This window comes from Rattus norvegicus, chromosome 7 (assembly GCF_021556685.1).
Source record: "Rattus norvegicus strain SHRSP/BbbUtx chromosome 7, alternate assembly SHRSP_T2T, whole genome shotgun sequence".
NCBI lineage: Eukaryota > Metazoa > Chordata > Mammalia > Rodentia > Muridae > Rattus > Rattus norvegicus.
Window position 1 is genome coordinate 27,572,749 of NC_141540.1, and position 18,228 is coordinate 27,590,976.

Consider the following 18,228-nt stretch of genomic DNA (forward strand, 5'->3'; position numbering starts at 1 on the left):
TCGTGTGGATGCTGAGACGTGAACCTGGATCCTCTGTAAAAGCACCCAGTACTCTTTTTTTTTTTTTTTAAAGATTTATTTATTTTATGTATGTGAGTACACTGTGGCTGTCTTCAGACATATCAGAAGAGAGAATCAGGTCCAATTACAGATGGTTGTGAACCACCATGTAGTTGCTGGGATTTAAACTCAGGACTTCTGAAAGAGCAGTCAGTGCTCTTAACCACTGAGCCATCTCTCCAGCCCCTGCACCCAGTACTCTTAACCACTGAGCAGATGTTCCAGCCCCACTGTTGATATCTTTACTAGCTAGTATGAGTTATTGAAAGAGTACATTTTATACTGGCAACATAAAAGTTAATAGTTAATGGCTTTTATCCCTACTGCATTTGCAAACCAGCTTCTTAAGCAAACAGAGCGCTGGCAGGCATGTTGAACTGTCCTGTGTTTCCTGTGAATGTGCTTTTGTCTTGGAAGTTCTCTCCCCACTTCCATTTCTGTAACTACTGCCTCTCCATGTATGTAACTAATGTTGGACATCAAATGTGTCGTTTTTCTAAGACTGAGGTTTTGGGTTTGTTTGTTTTCAGGTGTTGGTGGCTTCCTGCCAGCCATGAAGCAGATTGGCAATGTGGCAGCCCTGCCTGGAATAGTTCATGTGAGTCAGAGTCAAGACCTCAGTCATCTGTATGGTCTACAGTTTGTTGAAAGAATGCGGGTTCCACCTAATTGACGCTGGTGTCATTTAGACTATGGCCTTTGATCATAGCAGTGACCCTTGGAGCTAAGAAGTCAATCTGAATGGCCTCTTAGTCTCTGGAATCTAAGCATTGTGGGTCATTATTTCTCCCCAGTACACCTTTCTTGGTTCTACTGTGGCTCTGTACAATTGGAGAGGAGATGAAGAGAGAGCGAGCTGAACCCAGCAGAATGAGACAGGACCACCTACCTCGCTATCTAGTGCTCTTGGAACAATGACAGTAAATAGTGTGGAAAAGGATGTTGTGAATGGGCCTCTACTCCTCTAGCTTCAGACTTCACCTGCAGAGTATTGGGAGTGGTTCCATTTACCAGCCTTCTATGAGGCTTCTTAATGCTGGTTGCAATGCAGTGCAATGGGGGTAGAGGGTTGGGAGTGGGACTGATAAAAGTTGTAGCTTGTGTATTTATGAACTGATGGTTCTAGTTTTCTCTGTGTCCTCACCTTATTTGACCTCTTTCTGTTTGGCATGCCATCCTTCATCTCAGCCAGAGATGTATGAAGTATACTATATTCATGTTACCAAGCAGATTTCATTTGTGAAATTCCTCATGACCTATAGACAAACCCTGGCAAAACCATAGTTCGCCAGTGTCTTAAGACAGTTTCAAAAGGTAGCAGCACCTTTACTTAGTGTGTGATTCTCCCGAGAGTGCTACTGAGGCTTCTCTGTGGCGATTAGATTTCATGAAAAGACGTCCTTAACTGTATTCAGCCTTGTGAATAGATAGGAGTCTGTAGATGAGTGGCCCTCCAATAGAGACTCGGAATTGCTGGAGACCAGCTCCAGCTACAAGGTCCAGGTCTTGAGATGGGGAAGGGATATCAGCAAATGAAGATATTGACCACCCACTGACTTTCAAACATGTGGCCCTAAATGGTTCTAGCCATCTTTATTTATTTAATTACAGTCCTGTTTGCCTGAGCAGTGACATCATTGGTTATTTTATTAAAAGAAATCATAACGTCAGCATTATAAAAGCTCTATTATTACAAAAGACCCCCAATAGTTTCTGTTCCTCCTTCTCCCTTCCGCTGGGTCAATCACCCCCTAACCTTATTTTGCACTACAAAGCACACTTTCAGCAAGCCAAAAATAAATGTCTAGTCAGGCATGTCCTGTAGACACGAGCACACACCCAGCTCGTAGCAAATGCGGTTACACAGTTACACAAGGCGAGAGACAGATTAAACACTTGTGGGTATACGTCCAGTCAGCCGCCATGGTGCGGATGAAGACATGCTCATTATACCAAGAAACCTTTCCTGATATGCACTATCAGTTCCTGATACCATCCTTCTAAGAACCATTTTCAAGTCTGTGTTAATCAGACATAGCTTCCCCATTTTAAGTCTCTGTGGATCAGACATACCTTCCTCAGAACAGTTATGCAAACAGGACCCACTGCTGTCCACAACTGCCTCCGGTTCAGTGTGACAATAGCTGTTTCTCTAGGGACAAGACTATGTATCCTAAAGTATCCAGGATTAATGGTCACATTTGCAGGATCGACAGAAGCAGAGAGAGGAGAGGAGGGATTTATCCCTCAAAAGAGTATTGAGAAAACCAGAATCATGCGTGGGGCTTTCAGCCTGTGTGGTGTGTGATCCCGGCCTTGCCCATGACTGACAAAGTGAAACTAAATTCTGCTATGCATTTAGACAACATAGTGAACACGAGGAGAGCTTGTAGCACTCTCGATCTAGGTACTAAGCATAGACGCCACCGAATTTACCACAGGTCCTTGACAGGAGGGAAGGGGTCTCCATGGCCTCACCACAGTAGAGTCCATCAGTGCAGATGCTGCATGGCCACTGCCACAGAATCAAGGACAGGCCCATCAGGCAGCTAGGGTGCAGAGTGGAACAGCCATGCTTCATGTCTCTTTCTCTTCCAGCGGTCTATTGGGCTTCCTGATGTCCACTCAGGCTACGGGTTTGCCATAGGGAACATGGCTGCCTTTGATATGAATGACCCTGAGGCAGTTGTATCCCCAGGTAAGGTCCCTGTCCCCTTCTGGGATTACAGTGTGGCTTCTCCCTGTGTTGTGTGACCTTTCTGAGACAGTGGATTTGTGTGCATTTCTCAGTCTCGGTGTATTCTTGAGGCCTTCTTTTCCACGTTAAACTTTGTTTTAGTCAATTGGGCTGTTAAAATATCAGCCAAGCTACTTATTGAAATCTTTGGGGACTTTGTCAGATGCCAGGCAATATCAGACACTGGCTACAAAAGAGACACTTCTCTGGCTCCCTGTGTGCAACCCTGGGTGAATGCACATCTGTGTGTACCACAAACGAGAGGATGTTGATCAAAGGAGATGTACACTGTTGGTGAGACTGAATTGATGAAGCCATTGTTGAGAACAGTTCATGGGAATTCTTTTAAAACATTTAAACCTTTGTATGACTCAGCCATGCCTTTTCTGGGTATGTATCTAGAGGAACTGAAATCATTTCAAAGTGATATCAGCATTGGTGTGTTTACGCTAGCATTAATTCACAGGAGACAAGTTAGGGAACAACCCAAATGTTGATTAAGGGATGAACAGGTAGATGAGAGTGGGATAGTACTCAGCTTGAAGAAGGAGATCCTGCCTATTTGGTATAGCATGGGTGAGCCCACGAGCAAAATAATCTACACCAAGAATGCAAATACCACAGCCCACTCACATAGAGAATGGTGGTTGCCATAGTAGAGGGAGGGTGGAGAGATGATGTGGGAGATGTTGGCTGAAGGATTCAGGTTACAGATAAAGTGAATTACAGTCCTGGGGACCTAATGTACAGTATGGTGGGTACAGAGACAATAACGTACTGTGTGCTAAGACATCTGGTCTTGAGTTCTCTCCCCAGGGAAAAGGTGTGAATGATAGATATGATAAGTAGCTTAATTGTGGTGATCGTTTCATGGCGTGTACACATAATACTTCACATAAAAACTGTACCTCATCGGTTATCTCAATAAAGCTGGGAGACATGGTTCTCAGAAATACTCAAAATCCCATTTTTGTATGCAAATATACTATAGGCCCAAATGTTCAGATCAGGAAAGAAGGGGGACTGAAATATCTTTCCTATTTTAAAAATCATGTTTATTTAATGTATATGATGTTTGACCTGCATATATGTCTATGTACCGTGTGCGTGCCATGTGCCTGGCCAAAGAGGGCATAACCGATCCCTTGGGACGGTGAGGTTGCGAGCGACCTTGTAGGTGTTGGGAATCAGCTAGGGCCTCTGGAAGAACAGCCAGTACTCGGCTCTTAACCTCTGAACCATTCTCCAGCCTTCTGGAATATCTTTAAAAATTAGAGAAAGAATAACAATTTAGACTAGCAAAAGGCAAAAAGTTGGAAGTCATTAGGAAAAAATATAATAAAGATACACAGAAGAAAAGGTCACCAAAGGCAAAGGTTGGCTATTTGAGAAGACTGTCAGAACGCATCAGAGCCTGATGTGAGAAGGATACAGGGAGACATGTTACTCCTTTTCCTCTGTCTGCCATATTCCCCACTGTTGGTGAAATACGTGTGTGTGTGTGTGTGTGTGTGTGTGTGTGTGTGTGTGTGTGTGTGTGTGTTGCATGGTTTTAGTGTTGGCAGACTTGACTCAACAGAGGGCCACATGCTTGTCTTTGAAACAGTGAGTATCCTTTTAACTCTGTATTAATACTAAGGAACTTCAAGTAATGCTTTAACTATCTGATTTTGCTAATATTTGACTTCCGTATGTTATAGGTGGTGTCGGATTTGATATTAACTGTGGTGTCCGCTTGCTAAGAACCAATTTAGATGAGAGCGATGTACAGCCTGTGAAGGAACAACTTGCCCAAGCTATGTTTGACCACATCCCTGTCGGGGTGGGATCGAAAGGTGTCATTCCAATGAATGCCAAGTAAGAGCACCATTCTGGGAAACAGAAAGGGAGGGGGAAACCACACGCTCTGGGCTCAGGTCTAGACTCTCTGCTTCCAGTTTAAACATTTCCCAGTCGCTCCTTAGGAAGTGCAGACAAGTTGCTTTTTAAAACGTTTGTCCCAGCCCATGCTCACTAGAACAGACCTTGACCTATACTTGTTGGAATACACCTGTAGTCCCAGCCTCGGAGGAGGATCACATGGTAGGATCATTTTAACTCAGGAGTTTGAAGCCGCCCTGGGCAGCATATAAGACTGTGTCTAAAATTAAAAAGGAAAGGCATGTGGCAAGAAAGATAACTCAGTGGCTAAGACCACTTACTGGCTGCTCTTCCAGAAGCCCAGGGTTCAATTCCCAGCACCTGTATGGCAGCTCATGACCATCTGTAACTCTAGCCCTCTGTTCTGATTGTGGATCCTGCATGTACATGGTACACAGATAAATGGTTGGGCAAAACTCCCACATACATAAAAATTGATTAATTAAAAAAAGAGAAAAAGCCATCCGTGATGTAGAATCAGAGCATAGGGCACCATGCCTGATGTTTCGTCCAGATGGTGAGCACCGTTAGAAGAAAGCCAACCGGGCTGGAGAGATGGCTCAGTGGTTAAGAGCACCGACTGCTCTTCCAGAGGTCCTGAGTTCAAATCCCAGCAACTACATGGTGGCTCACAACCATCTGTAATGGAATCCGATGCCCTCTTCTGGTGTGTCAGGAGACAGCTACAGTGTACTCACATACAAAATAAATAAATAAATCTTAAAAAAAAAAAAAAAAGAAGAAGAAGAAAGCCAACCGAGTGAGAGAAGCAGTAGTGAATTAAGCCTGGACGAGATGTCAGGCTTCAGACCAGAGATCTTTGCCTTTCCGACAGGCATTGTTCTGAGTTCCATTCAGTGAACCCATTCGTCTCCATCTCCTTCTCATCATGGAACGGAACACGTGCTTTATGTACTGAGTCATGCAGTGATACAAGGCCAAAGCGCTACTGTCTGTCGGGTACCTAAGGACAGGGCTACACACTACTCGTGTATAACCACACACCAACCATGCACCTGACACTCAGCAGAGTATTCACTGCATCAAACCTGCTGGGTAGCCAGGCTGGCCTTGAACTCATGGGCCCCTGCCTTAGCCTCCCAAATACTAGGATTGCATGTGTGCAGCACCGTACCTTGTGCTTATCAAGTGTGAGTCAAAGATGTCCCTTTGACATCGGCATTGTATGAACTCTGCATTGTAAGTTTTAGCACATATTAATGCAGAAACACTCTTAACTGTTATCTATCACACATTCCCGCCGAAAAAGAAAGGAAGAACAGTTGAGGGGACTTACTTTAGAAGATGCCTAGCCTTTGTGTTCATACAGTGCTGCTCCACTGAAAAGCGGACACGAACAGTGAGTGACACGAAGCATCTTTACAAATACTGAGGTGGGAATTTTGTCCTAGTCCACACTGTTTGTGAAGGACTGTCATTGAGGGAACTGGAAAGGGAGCACTAAAAGCTGAAGTCTCTTCTGGCTGTGCTCAGGAAGCCTGGGACTTGGGTGAAGATGAAGTCTTCTAAGCGGTTAAAGACATAGAATGGAGGTAGATAGTCATATCTGATTAAGATCACAGCTTTTATTTGGATAATTAATTGCTCTCAGGAAATTCAGAATCAGAGGCACAAATATAATATAAAAAATAGTAATTAAAAAGTACATCACAGGGACTGGTGATGAAGCTCAGTTGATCGTGTTACCTAGTGTGCATAGAAACTAAGCACAGTGGTATACTTGGGAGAGAGGCTGAAGTATCTGAATTTATGATCATCCTTGGCCACAGTGAGTTCAAAGCCAGCCCGAATTACATGAGAACCTGTTTTCTTTGTCTGTTCTTAAATACAGCAGACCATGAAAATAAGTGGAACTGTAATCATTGTAATGGCACTGCTGCAATTTTAAATGGTAACCATGTGACTGCTTTCCTCAAAACAAACCAAACTGGAGGGCTTAAACTCCAGAACAAAACATAGTACATAGGAAGTGGTAGTTGTCACATATTCCCGTGCTCTTTGAGATGTTTCTTCCTAAGTTTTACTGTCCATTGCTATGAAATGACTTGAGTTCCCTTACCCCAGAGACTTGGAGGAGGCATTGGAGATGGGTGTGGACTGGTCCCTGAGAGAAGGCTATGCCTGGGCTGAGGACAAGGAGCACTGTGAGGAGTATGGAAGGATGCTCCAAGCCGACCCCAATAAGGTCTCACCCAGGGCAAAGAAAAGGGGCCTTCCTCAGGTAAGTCACTGCAGGGCCAGGGCACTATGTCAGCTTCTGTGAAGGGGAGAAATCTGTGCCTTCTGTTAACAAAAAGGCTGTCCTCGGAGATTGTTTTATACTACATCAAAAAGAACAGAAATCTGCCTGCTTATGAATCATTTTTCTGAGAGGTTATGCAGAGCTTTCACATATTCATAAAAAACTCTGAGTTATAAATGTATAGGAGAAAAGCGGGGTATGATTTATGATTATGAGGTCTACAGACTCTGTCAGAGTTTAGATTTTAAACAATGCTTTGAAAATGATGGAGGCAGTGAGTGCTCAGTGGGGGGAGCACAAGCCTCCCAGCTGGGCTCAGTCCCAGAGCTGAGTCCAGAAATGTGAGCCCGGCCTCTCCATACATGCCGATGCACACATGCCCATGCATCATACAACAGCATTCATGAAACAGTCTCTGTAACTTGGCGTTTCCTGGTACCAACATAAAAAATGATGTAAAGAAAATCATTTCAACCCGGGGCTTATCTGGGAATCAGCATTCTTCCTGGAATTTGTCCCATCTCAATGATACTTAAACTTCTGTATAGAATACTTACTGTGTGATGTTCTAGACCTCCAGAGCAATCCATGCTGTTTTTGAAACGTAGTAATAAATTTAGAATTTTTTCATTACATGAAACACTATAAGGCTATTTTGTTGTTCCTTTATTTCACCTATTTGCTTTTTTAAATGTTTGTTTGTTTGTTTGTTTGTTTGTTCTTAACTAGAATAGAAAACGTTTAATCAGACATTCTTGCATTTACAGTTGGGGACCCTGGGAGCAGGCAACCATTATGCAGAGATCCAGGTTGTAGATGAGATTTTCAACGAGTATGCTGCCAAGAAGATGGGCATCGACCATAAGGGACAGGTGTGCGTGATGATCCACAGCGGGAGCAGAGGCTTGGGCCATCAAGTAGCTACAGGTATATTCTAGACCTCAATTTTTACTTGGAACTAAAATGTATATTTATGGGGGGACAAGACAATATTGCTAATTGAGTGCAATTACTTGGAAGATAAATGGGTTACAAAGTGAAACCCTGTCTTTAAAAAGAAACTACGGGGGTTGGGGATTTAGCTCAGTGGTAGAGCGCTTACCTAGGAAGCGCAAGGCCCTGGGTTCGGTCCCCAGCTCCGAAAAAAAGAACCCAAAAAAAAAAAAAAAGAAAGAAACTACGATGGTAATAAAACATATGCTCTACTCATTCACTCACATGTTGGGAAGGAGTGACTAAACCCGTGTTGCTGTTGTACACATCCCATTTCCCGCTTCTAAAGGCAAATGCTCTCTGTATTTCACATACTTATGTCACCCTACTCAGATTCTCAAACAATACTTCTTTATAAAAATGAATTTAAAGGCTGTGTGTGTGTGTATGTGTGTGTGTGTGTGTCTGTGTGTCTGTGTGTCTGTGTCTGCTTGTCTGTATGTGCCCATGGGGGCCAGAAGAGGTTTGGGTTCCCTGGAACTGGAGTGAACAGACAATGGTGAGCCACTGTGTGGATGCACCCAGGCCGTTTGCCAAGAGCACCCAGTGCTATTACCTGCTGAGCTGTTTCCAGCCCCAAATAGATCTGAACTGAGCAAATAGGTGACCACAGAAGTGTACTTTCTGCAGTCAATCTGAGTGGTTTGTGTAAGAGAAACTTTGAGGGTCTGACCTGCGGTTCTGCTGCAGACGCACTGGTAGCTATGGAGAAAGCCATGAAGAGAGACAAGATTATAGTCAATGACCGGCAGCTGGCGTGTGCTCGGATTGCATCCCCAGAGGGACAAGACTATCTAAAGGGAATGGCTGCCGCTGGAAACTATGCCTGGGTTAACCGCTCGTCTATGACCTTCTTAACCCGTCAGGTAAAGTAAAATTGCTCTCTTGAGTTTGTCAGGAAGTTAAGCATGTTTGGTTTTAGAAATGTGCATTCTAGACGCTAGGGAAGTGTCTTAGGGTTTTGGTGTCGTGGGCCAGGACGGTACAGCAGAGTGACTTAATTTTGCCTTGAGCCTCAGCAAGAATGGAAATGCTGTTCTGTGTGATTGAGAAGGCTGGGCAAGAATTGTCTCTGCAGGCCAGATTGGAGTAGTGAGCAGCCTTTCTGCCTGAGGTAGACTCTGTAGCAAGCCTATGGTCTAACCTGCAGTCTCTGTTCATATGGAGACTAGTGACTGCTGTCTTAGAACTCGGAAGTCCGGGGCTGGGGATTTAGCTCAGTGGTAGAGCGCTTACCTAGGAAGCGCAAGGCCCTGGGTTCGGTCCCCAGCTCCGAAAAAAAGAACCAAAAAAAAAAAAAAAAAAAAACCTCAGAAGTCCACCGTTCACTAGCTGGAAGCAGAAAAATATGTTCTCAAGAGTAGAACTGGCTGCTTGTAATGGAACCTGTCCCTCTAGGCTTTTGCCAAAGTCTTCAACACAACCCCTGACGACCTGGACCTGCATGTGATTTATGATGTTTCTCACAACATCGCCAAAGTGGAGCAGCACGTGGTAGACGGAAAGGAGCGGACGCTGTTGGTGCACAGGAAAGGGTCCACCCGAGCTTTCCCTCCTCACCATCCCCTCATTGCTGTTGATTACCAGGTATGTGACCTGGGGCTTGTGTTTGAGGAGTGGGATCAGGACTAGAGAATTCTAGAACAGGTTCAGTAAAGCAGGAAAACAAGTGTGAAGAAAATGTCCTGTCCCCATGACAGCATGGTTCCTAGTCTGCACCAGTGACACCCCAGCCCATAGTGAGTGCTGTCTTAGTGCCACACTATGTAGGTTTTACTCTCCTGAACTGAACATGGCCTGGAGGCTATTGAAGGCAGAGAGAGGTAGTGTTGCTTTACCTTACTCTTATGGTTTTGCAGATGAGGAAACAGCCTGGAAATCCTAGCTATACTTCCCTCCAGTTGATTTTCTGTACTAAATTCTGTCTGTTGCAGCCCTTATAGCTTCCTTCTCTTTGTTTTCCCAAGGAGTCAGAAATCCCAAGTAACGCCTTAGCATAGCTACAAGAGCACTGAGTTTAGAGGTTAGGTTTCTTCACAATTCTACCACACAAGAAATTTCAGGCACAGAAAGCATGTGCCTTTCTGAAATGTGATGTTGGTTTTGTGTACCCTCAGCTCACTGGACAACCAGTGCTTATCGGTGGCACCATGGGGACCTGTAGTTATGTTCTGACTGGCACTGAACAAGGCATGACTGAGACCTTTGGAACAACCTGTCATGGAGCGGTAAGGAGAAGGAAAGCTTGCTTAGAAATGTTATGTCAGTTTAGCTATGGTGCATCTTGACAGGTAAATACCTGATTAAGTTTAGTGCGGTTTGAGTGTGTCCTGACTGCCTCTTGCAAATTATTCTGTTCGTATACTCTACTCTTTAGTGAACTGACTGTGGGACCAGATCCATCCTCATCTTCAAGTGCAGAAAATCCAGCTGGACAGTGGGCAGAGTCGCTGAGTTTATTGCAGCTGGCTCATAAGTGGCCTAAGGAATTGTACTGCACTGAGCTCATGACCCTGGTCAACAGGCCATTGGACCTACTCATTTGTCTAATTGTTCCTTTCCTTTGACAGTCCACTTCAGATTTGGGGGTATGCACTCTTTGCAGATCAGCACCGTCTGTTTCTGTGTGTTGCCTCACGTCTTCTAAGCCACCTTTCAGTGAACTGTCTGTAGACAGCCAGGAGACTCGGGGCTATACACTGATCTGCCACAGTTCAACTGTGCCACTTTAGGACAAGAGGAACCATAGTGCGACGTAAATGGCCATTGCTATGTTTGGAAACATTTTACTCACAGCACAGGTGGTTGGCTAAATGATCAAACCGCTTAGTCAGTGTTAGAGGGGAAATAAAATCCATCTAGATGACTGCCTCAAACACATCTTAACATGCTTTTCCCCTCTAATCACTCCTTGTTTCCAGCCGTCTGCCCTCCTAGTGTCACCCAGTGAGTCTTACCAGTGTGAGCTCCCTGCTCCTCTAGAGGCATGGACAGCATCTGGATTCATAATCAGTGACCGTGGTTCTGTTTGGAAGGGTGTTACCTGTATCTAGTGGTAAAGCCACGAGGCTGCTAAGTAGCTTAGGAATCACAGGGCTGCACATGATAGTTATGTAGTTCAAAATGTTAAGTAGACAAACATTTAAATCACAAAAAGCTATATATAACGGAAAAATAACATTTATATTGATGTATAATCAGTGGTATTTAGAAGCATACAAAAATCTTTACAAAATGCTTTAGGTAGAAATTTATTTTCAAAAAAGAGTGTGATGAGGCTTCTTAATAAAGCATAGATGATAAGGTTAAAGTAGAAAAGAGGTTTGGTTTGTGTGCGTGCTCGTTAGCGGTGTGCACGCATTCGCGTAGTCAGAGTCCTGCGCTGGTTCTCTTCCTCTATCCCTCTCCTCCTTATTTTGTGAAGCAGGCTCTCACTGAAGCTGCTGCTCACTGATAGCTAGACTGGCTGGCTAGCAAGCCCTTGGGATCCTCCTGTCTCAGCTTCCCCAGTGCTGATCTGACAGGCTTGAGTAGCCATTCCTAGCTTTTATGTGTGGGCCAGATTCAAGGTTCCATGCTAGTCCGGCAAGTGCTTCATCTACTGAACGATTGCCACAGCCCAGGTCATTTCGCTTGATCTTAAAGGTTTTATAACTTTATCTTTTTCTTTGGTGCATGTGGGTGTGTCAGGACTTGGGGTATAATGTGACATGGCATGCATATGGACTTCTGCACAGTTCAGTAGCTTTGGGATCTCTCCTTCCATGTTATGAGTTCCAGACACTAAACTTGGAGGTCAGTTTTGGCAACAAGCACTTTTACCCACCCTTCCAGCTCAATAACCTGTCTTTTAGGTGTTTGTTTGTTTGTTTGTTTGGTTGGTTGGTTGGTTGGTTGGTTATTTGGTTGGTTGGTTGGTTTTAGTATAAGATAAAAGGAAAACGAAGACTCGTATAGTGGTATTAGCTCCTCAGAAGGCTGATGTAGAAGTACAAGCTCAGGGCCTGCCTGGACCTTGTCAGCAGCAGAGCGAGACTTAGCTCAGAAGTGAACAAATAAGTCAGGTGAGATCGCTCAGGGGGTAAAGCTCTTGCAAACCTGATAATCCTAGTCCCAGCTCTGGCACCCCCACACCTGTAATCCCAGCACTCCTACACCAGGATGGGAAGACTAGAGATTCGCCAGAAGCTCACACACCGGGTTTCCTGGAGTTCACAGCAGCAGCAGAAACTAGAGACTCTGCCTCAACCAGGTGGAAGGAGAGAGCCCACTTCTGACCTCCACACACATGCCACAGCGATTGTACATACATGTGCTCATGCACACACTAACAGTAAAGAGGGAAATGAGTAAATACAGAGTAGAATATGATAATGGTGAGAAATTCATTATCAAGGAAAAGGCATAGAATTCCAAGAGCTTAAACAACTACTGGAGTCAAATGGCGTTTTAGTTCGAAATGCATAAACTGGTTACTCCTGTCCTTGGTGCTTTCTCCCTCTAGGGCCGTGCTTTGTCCAGAGCAAAATCACGTCGTAATTTAGATTTCCAAGATGTCTTAGACAAGCTGGCAGACATGGGAATCGCTATCCGGGTTGCGTCCCCCAAGCTGGTTATGGAAGAGGTAAGTGGCATCGGGAAAGTATTTAACAGAAAGCTGTAAGGCATAGCCTGCGGGCAGAGGCGGGAATTTGGGGTCACAGAACTGAGATAGGTTGTCAGTGGCTTCAGTTTGGGTGTTTGGTGTTTTTCACTTTTTGCTGTTTTGAGAATTCCATCCACAGATAAAACTTGTTTTTGTCGTGCCTGCTCACCTCACCCTTGCAGTTCCTCCTTATTACGCCCCCACCACTCACTGTCGCAGAGGAGGCCAACTTCAGCCTCCTCGGCCTTGAAACAGCCCTCAGGTTCCGTGTAGAAGGTTCACAAGTGTGAGCCAGCTACTAGTCCTGGTTCTGATCTTGTTGACCTCATTTTATATTATATTGCCCTTTGTTCTGAGACGAAGTCTATTGCAAGCTAAGTCTATTAAAGGGATTTTTACTGCTCATACAGTTCCTATCTACATTACAGTGTTTAAAAGTAGGTTGTAAGGACCAGCGTGGTGACCTGAATCCCCAGGTCCCATCTGTTTGAAGATAAAACTTACTCTTTCAAATTGTCTCCAACAGCAACATGAGCACTGTGTGTGCCACAGACAGTAGAATTTAGTTGTAAAAAAAAGGGTTTTTTTGGCTTGTTTTTTTCTTTTCTGTGTTGACCTGGCTGTGCTGGAACTCACTCTGTAGGCCAGGCCGGCCTCATACTTGGAGAATTTCCTGCCTTGCCTGTCAGTCTCCTGAGTGCTGGGATTAACCGTGAGACAACACCACCTGCAATTGTAAAACCTTAGGAGTAATACATACACGTAGTTTAGGATGACCCACTGACTCTTGCCATTCGTCCTTCACTTCTCTGCTCTCTTCTCCTGCCTCCCCGTCTCTTCTCTCCCCATCCCACCCCCCTTCCCTTCCTGTGCTCAGGGCTGGCCTCATCACTCCCCCCTCCCCTCCTCTCCTACCCTACCCTACCCTCCTCTCCTCTCCCCTACCCTCCTCTCCCCTCCCCTCCTCTCCTCTCCTCTCCCCTCCCCTCCCCTCCCCTCCTCTTCTCTCCTCTCCCCTCCCCTCCTCTCCCCTCCTCTCCCCTCCCCTCCCCTCCTCTCCTTTCCTCCTCTCCTCTCCTCTCCTCTCCCCTCCCCTCCCCTCCTCTCCTCTCCTCTCCCCTCCTCTCCTCTCATTAAACCTCTCCACGAGGGAAAAAAAAGACGACCCATTGACCTTGGTTCTGCACAGTTGTATGCTTACATTCCAGTTTAGGACAAATTTGAAAAAGGAGGGAGTCATGGTTAGAGAGAAACAATTTGTGTTTAGTTCACAGAGAGGAAAAATTGTATTTAAATGATCTGCATGAACTTAAAAACCCAGTTATCCCACCCCTCCTTCATTTTGAAGAGCACTTACCACCATGTTTCCTGATGCTGTTTTAAAGTTGAAGTTGTCAAAGTTTCTCTGTCCTTTTAAAAATGCAACTCCTAAAGCTTTTACTCAGTGCTACCGGTGAGCAGCTGGGCTTCTGGTCACATACTTTACTGCTATAAAATATGTTGTAAAAGCATGTTCATTCTTCAAGCTTTTGATAATTAGAGGCCTCAGGGAGAATTACTGAGCCAAGCTTGGGTTTTTTGTTGGTTTATTTGGGGGTGTGTGTGTTGTTGTTTTTTGTTTTTGCTGTAACTTGATTTTTACCTGTTTTGAGGAGTACTACATTTGGGGTTGGGGGCTGGAGCCATGGCTCAGCTGTCAAGAGCATTCGTTGCTGCTTCAGAGGCTCTGGGTTCAATTCCCAGCAGCCACATGGATTTTTAAACCTATTTATAACTCCAGTTTAATTAACTCTGCCCTCTCCAGGCACTAGACAGAGACATAAAACATACAGAACACTGCTACACATAAAATAAGTACATCTAAAATAATAATCACAATCGAAAAGGAAGTAACTGTTTAATTTACACAATGTGGAACACAAAGAAAAAAGAATGTGTGAGGGCCAGGGGACAATTTAGTGGAGTCAGATCTCTTGTACTTAAATGAGTTCCAAGGGTCAAAATTGGGTTACCAGGCTTCCACATTCACACTGAGCTATCTCATTGGCCTGTCATGCCGCATCCTTCCTCTCTGTGGGGTACCTGGTCCATTGGTCTAGGTGCTCCACAGTCTGTGTTCTTCACTGGACCTGAAGGAGAAACGGCAGGGTCTGGGACAAGTGCCGTGGTTCCCAGTCTCCTCTCTGGGCACCCAGGTAAACACTGGGGGTCAGGAACAATGCCATGGGTTTGCCTTTTCCCTGGGGTGTTTGCACGACAGGCATCGAGGGGAGGCAGATCCCTTGGTCTGTATGGGAGTGAGGGCTGAGTATACCACCCATGGGGGTGGAAGAGGAGAAGGCCTTCCCTGTTGTTACTTAATAAAGAGACAACTCTTGCTTGTTCATATTGGTTTATTTGATGGTGGATGTGAATGCATACCCCTTATTAAGGGTGAACCAGGGATTAAATACCTTTTATGGGAAGAAGTACCAAGGAAGGGAACTCATTGGCTAAAGGCTTGGAGCTGTCTAGATACCTTACTCCAGTGTTTATGCTATGTGACCCAGTGCTGGTTGGTGGTCCTCAGTGGGTGTCATGGTTACGTATTCCAGAGCAAGGAGAAGCAGGTAGGGAATGGCTTCTGAGATTCCCGTGGTTTGAGCTCTTTCAACCTTACCATTTCTTATGCCTATATGATACCAAGGTCTTACATGTCCTACACTGGCCCCTGCTTTTAAGTATACAAATAATATACATACATACATACATACATACATACATACACACACACACACACACACACACACACACACACACACACACACACACACACACACTTTTTTTTTTGGAGAAATTAGAAAATTCAGATGAATATGTAAGACTAAGTATTTATCTCATACTCCTTTCCAGCATTTAGTTTACTCATGTTTTTAACCTTGGCTAATTTTTTAGGGTTTCTCTGTGTAGCCCTGACTGTCCTGAAACTCAGGCTGTCCTCAAACTCAGATATCCCTCTGCCCCTGCCTCCAAAGTGCTGGGCTTAAAGATGTGAGCTACCACACCGGGCTAACCTTTGCTAATTTAATAGAGAAAATAGTATCTGAGTATTTATTTCAAATAAAGCTTAATAGTTTGAAAGATTTCCTATTAGTGGATTTTACAATGTTCAATTCTTTCCCTGTAGGCTCCAGAATCATATAAGAATGTGACAGACGTCGTGAACACTTGCCATGATGCTGGGATCAGCAAGAAGGCCATTAAACTGAGACCAATTGCTGTTATTAAAGGATAGATCCAAGACTGTCAGCATCTCTGAGGTGCCCATGGACTGAGATCCCTAAGACACCCACTCGAGGCCTGACAAGATCCGAATGGCAGAGCTGTCGCTATGCACACCACAATGGCTGGTGGAGAGGCTGCTGTCACACACAGGTTGGAAGATAGCCTTCCAGAAGACATGTATCTCTGTTGGGAACAGTCAAGTGAGCCTGTCCCACGGGGTTCTGTGACTCTTGGGGTGTGGGAAGGGATCAAGAAATGCCCTACTTGGTCATACAAGTCTGTAATCAGCAGAGTGGACTTCTTTACACCAAGCTCTGTAGCCCAGTAGGTATCATGAAAACATTCTATTAAATAGGTTTTTGAATGTTTCCTTTCTTCTCTTACTCTGTCAGTTTTGTCCGCTCATCTTTGGCATTTCTCTACAAGAAGCAAACTCAAATTCCCTTTTCATGGAAAGCACCAACTACCCAAAGTGTTTTAATCAAGATACTAGACAAGGGCACAGTGGGGGATGTTGAGGACATGTGGTATGCTAAGGGATAGGGCAAAGGAGAAAGTAACTTTCCATAGCCTCCCTGTCTGTCTTAAGCAGAGTACCTGCAGCATGACGACGGGTGAGGACTCACTAGTGAGGCTGGCCTGGCCAGCTTCAAGTAATGCTTTGCAGTGACACCACACTTATATTTTTATTTAACTATTATGAAAGCACTAAATGACCACAGCTGGGAATAGTGGCTTTGTGTGGATATCTTTTGTCACCTTGTGAGATCTTGCATTGTAGATGGTAACATCTTAAAGACGCTTTCTATTATGTCAGGGAAGACAGTCAGAGCCGGAGGTAGCTGGTCACATTGCCTGGCACTCAGGAAGCAGGGATGAATTCTGGTGCCCAGCTCATGTTCTTTTCATTCAGTTTCCAGCACAGAGTGGGGCCATCCGCATTCATGGTGGGTCTTCCCAATCATCCCAATGTCGACTTCCTCACAGGCATACTAAGCTTGTCTCCTAGATAATTCTAGAGTCTATCAAGGTGACTGTGCTAACAGTCACAAACGAGGAGGCTGTGCATTTTCAGTCGGGCACTTTATATACATGGTTGGGAGGTCATAGGACAACTTGCAAATGTTCCTATGTGGGTTTTGGGGATCAAACTTAGGTTGTCAGGGTTGGCAGCAAGTGACTAATACTCACTGAGCCAACTAGACAGACTTAATGTCATTGTTGATTCCTGTCTTTCCTGACCTTCACCTAAGTCTTGCTAGTTCTAATTCCTGGACATCTCTAGTCCTCCCCCTCTTCACTTAAATCCCTATCTCATTCTTAAGATACTTACCAGCTCTCAAAATACAGCAGCCACACACATCCTTTTCTGGTAACTGAACTGCTTCTTGGCCAATACCCCCATCCCAACTTTCAGTTTGTGTAGGTGAGCTGACCACACACGGGCTCACACTAGAACACACAAGTTGCTTCTTCCAGTTCCTGACTTGAGGAAGTGGCATGTGATAATTAAATACTGGAAGTTCTTTCACTCAAGAGCAAGGTGCTGTCTTCCCCCAGGGTTGCTAGGATAGTATAATAAAGGTCTATGGGGCTGGGGATTTAGCTCAGTGGTAGAGCGCTTGCCTAGGAAGCGCAAGGCCCTGGGTTCGGTCCCCAGCTCCGAAAAAAAGAACCAAAAAATAAATAAAATAAAATAAAGGTCTAAACCTGTTAACAGCCACAGAACCCCCCCTGAGAACAGAACCCATGTACAGGTTCTGAAGGGAAGAGAAAGCATGAATCCAGTGCATGATTTGGGAACTCATGGATTCATCTGTCCCAATATTAGGAGAGACGTGGACTTAGTGTGTATGTGAAAAGGGACCATCAGTGTGGTGGTGGCCTATTTGAAGCATAGAAGGATCAATGATGTCGCTGGAATTTCCAACCCAATAAAAAACATACTTCAGATAAACAGTTCTCTGCACCCAAATCCCGTGGGAGGGAGAGCTGAACCTTCAGAGAGGCAGACAAGCCTGGGAAACCAGAAGAGACTGCTCTCTGTACATACACCTCGGACGCCAGAGGAAAACACCAAAGGCCATCTGGAACCCTGGTGCACTGAAGTTCCCGGAAGGGGCGGCACAGGTCTTCCTGGTTGCTGCCACTGCAGAGAGCCCGTGGGCAGCACCCCACGAGCGAACTTGAGCCTCGGGACCACAGGTAAGACCAACTTTTCTGCTGCAAGAAAGCTGCCTGGTGAACTCAAGACACAGGCCCACAGGAACAGCTGAAGACCTGTAGAGAAGAAAAACTACACGCCCGAAAGCAGAACACTCTGTCCCCATAACTGACTGAAAGAGA

General features: G+C 45.0%; 1 protein-coding gene across 3 annotated transcripts in view; it reads left to right on the top strand.

The window, feature by feature from the left end:
- Positions 1–18,228, top strand: part of Rtcb (RNA 2',3'-cyclic phosphate and 5'-OH ligase) — a 208,990-nt gene that overhangs the window by 3,419 nt on the left and 187,343 nt on the right. The window contains exons 3-12 of one of the 3 annotated variants that reach the window (XR_015624176.1): positions 591–658; positions 2,659–2,758; positions 4,498–4,654; positions 6,803–6,959; positions 7,748–7,907; positions 8,664–9,169; positions 9,288–9,560; positions 10,091–10,201; positions 12,478–12,597; positions 15,785–16,250. Coding sequence is in view for 1 of the 3 variants with exons in the window: in NM_207614.2 (NP_997497.2) it covers positions 591–658; positions 2,659–2,758; positions 4,498–4,654; positions 6,803–6,959; positions 7,748–7,907; positions 8,664–8,839; positions 9,372–9,560; positions 10,091–10,201; positions 12,478–12,597; positions 15,785–15,892 (1,346 nt within the window). In the remaining 2 variants the exon portion in view is untranslated. 3 annotated transcript variants of the gene reach the window in all.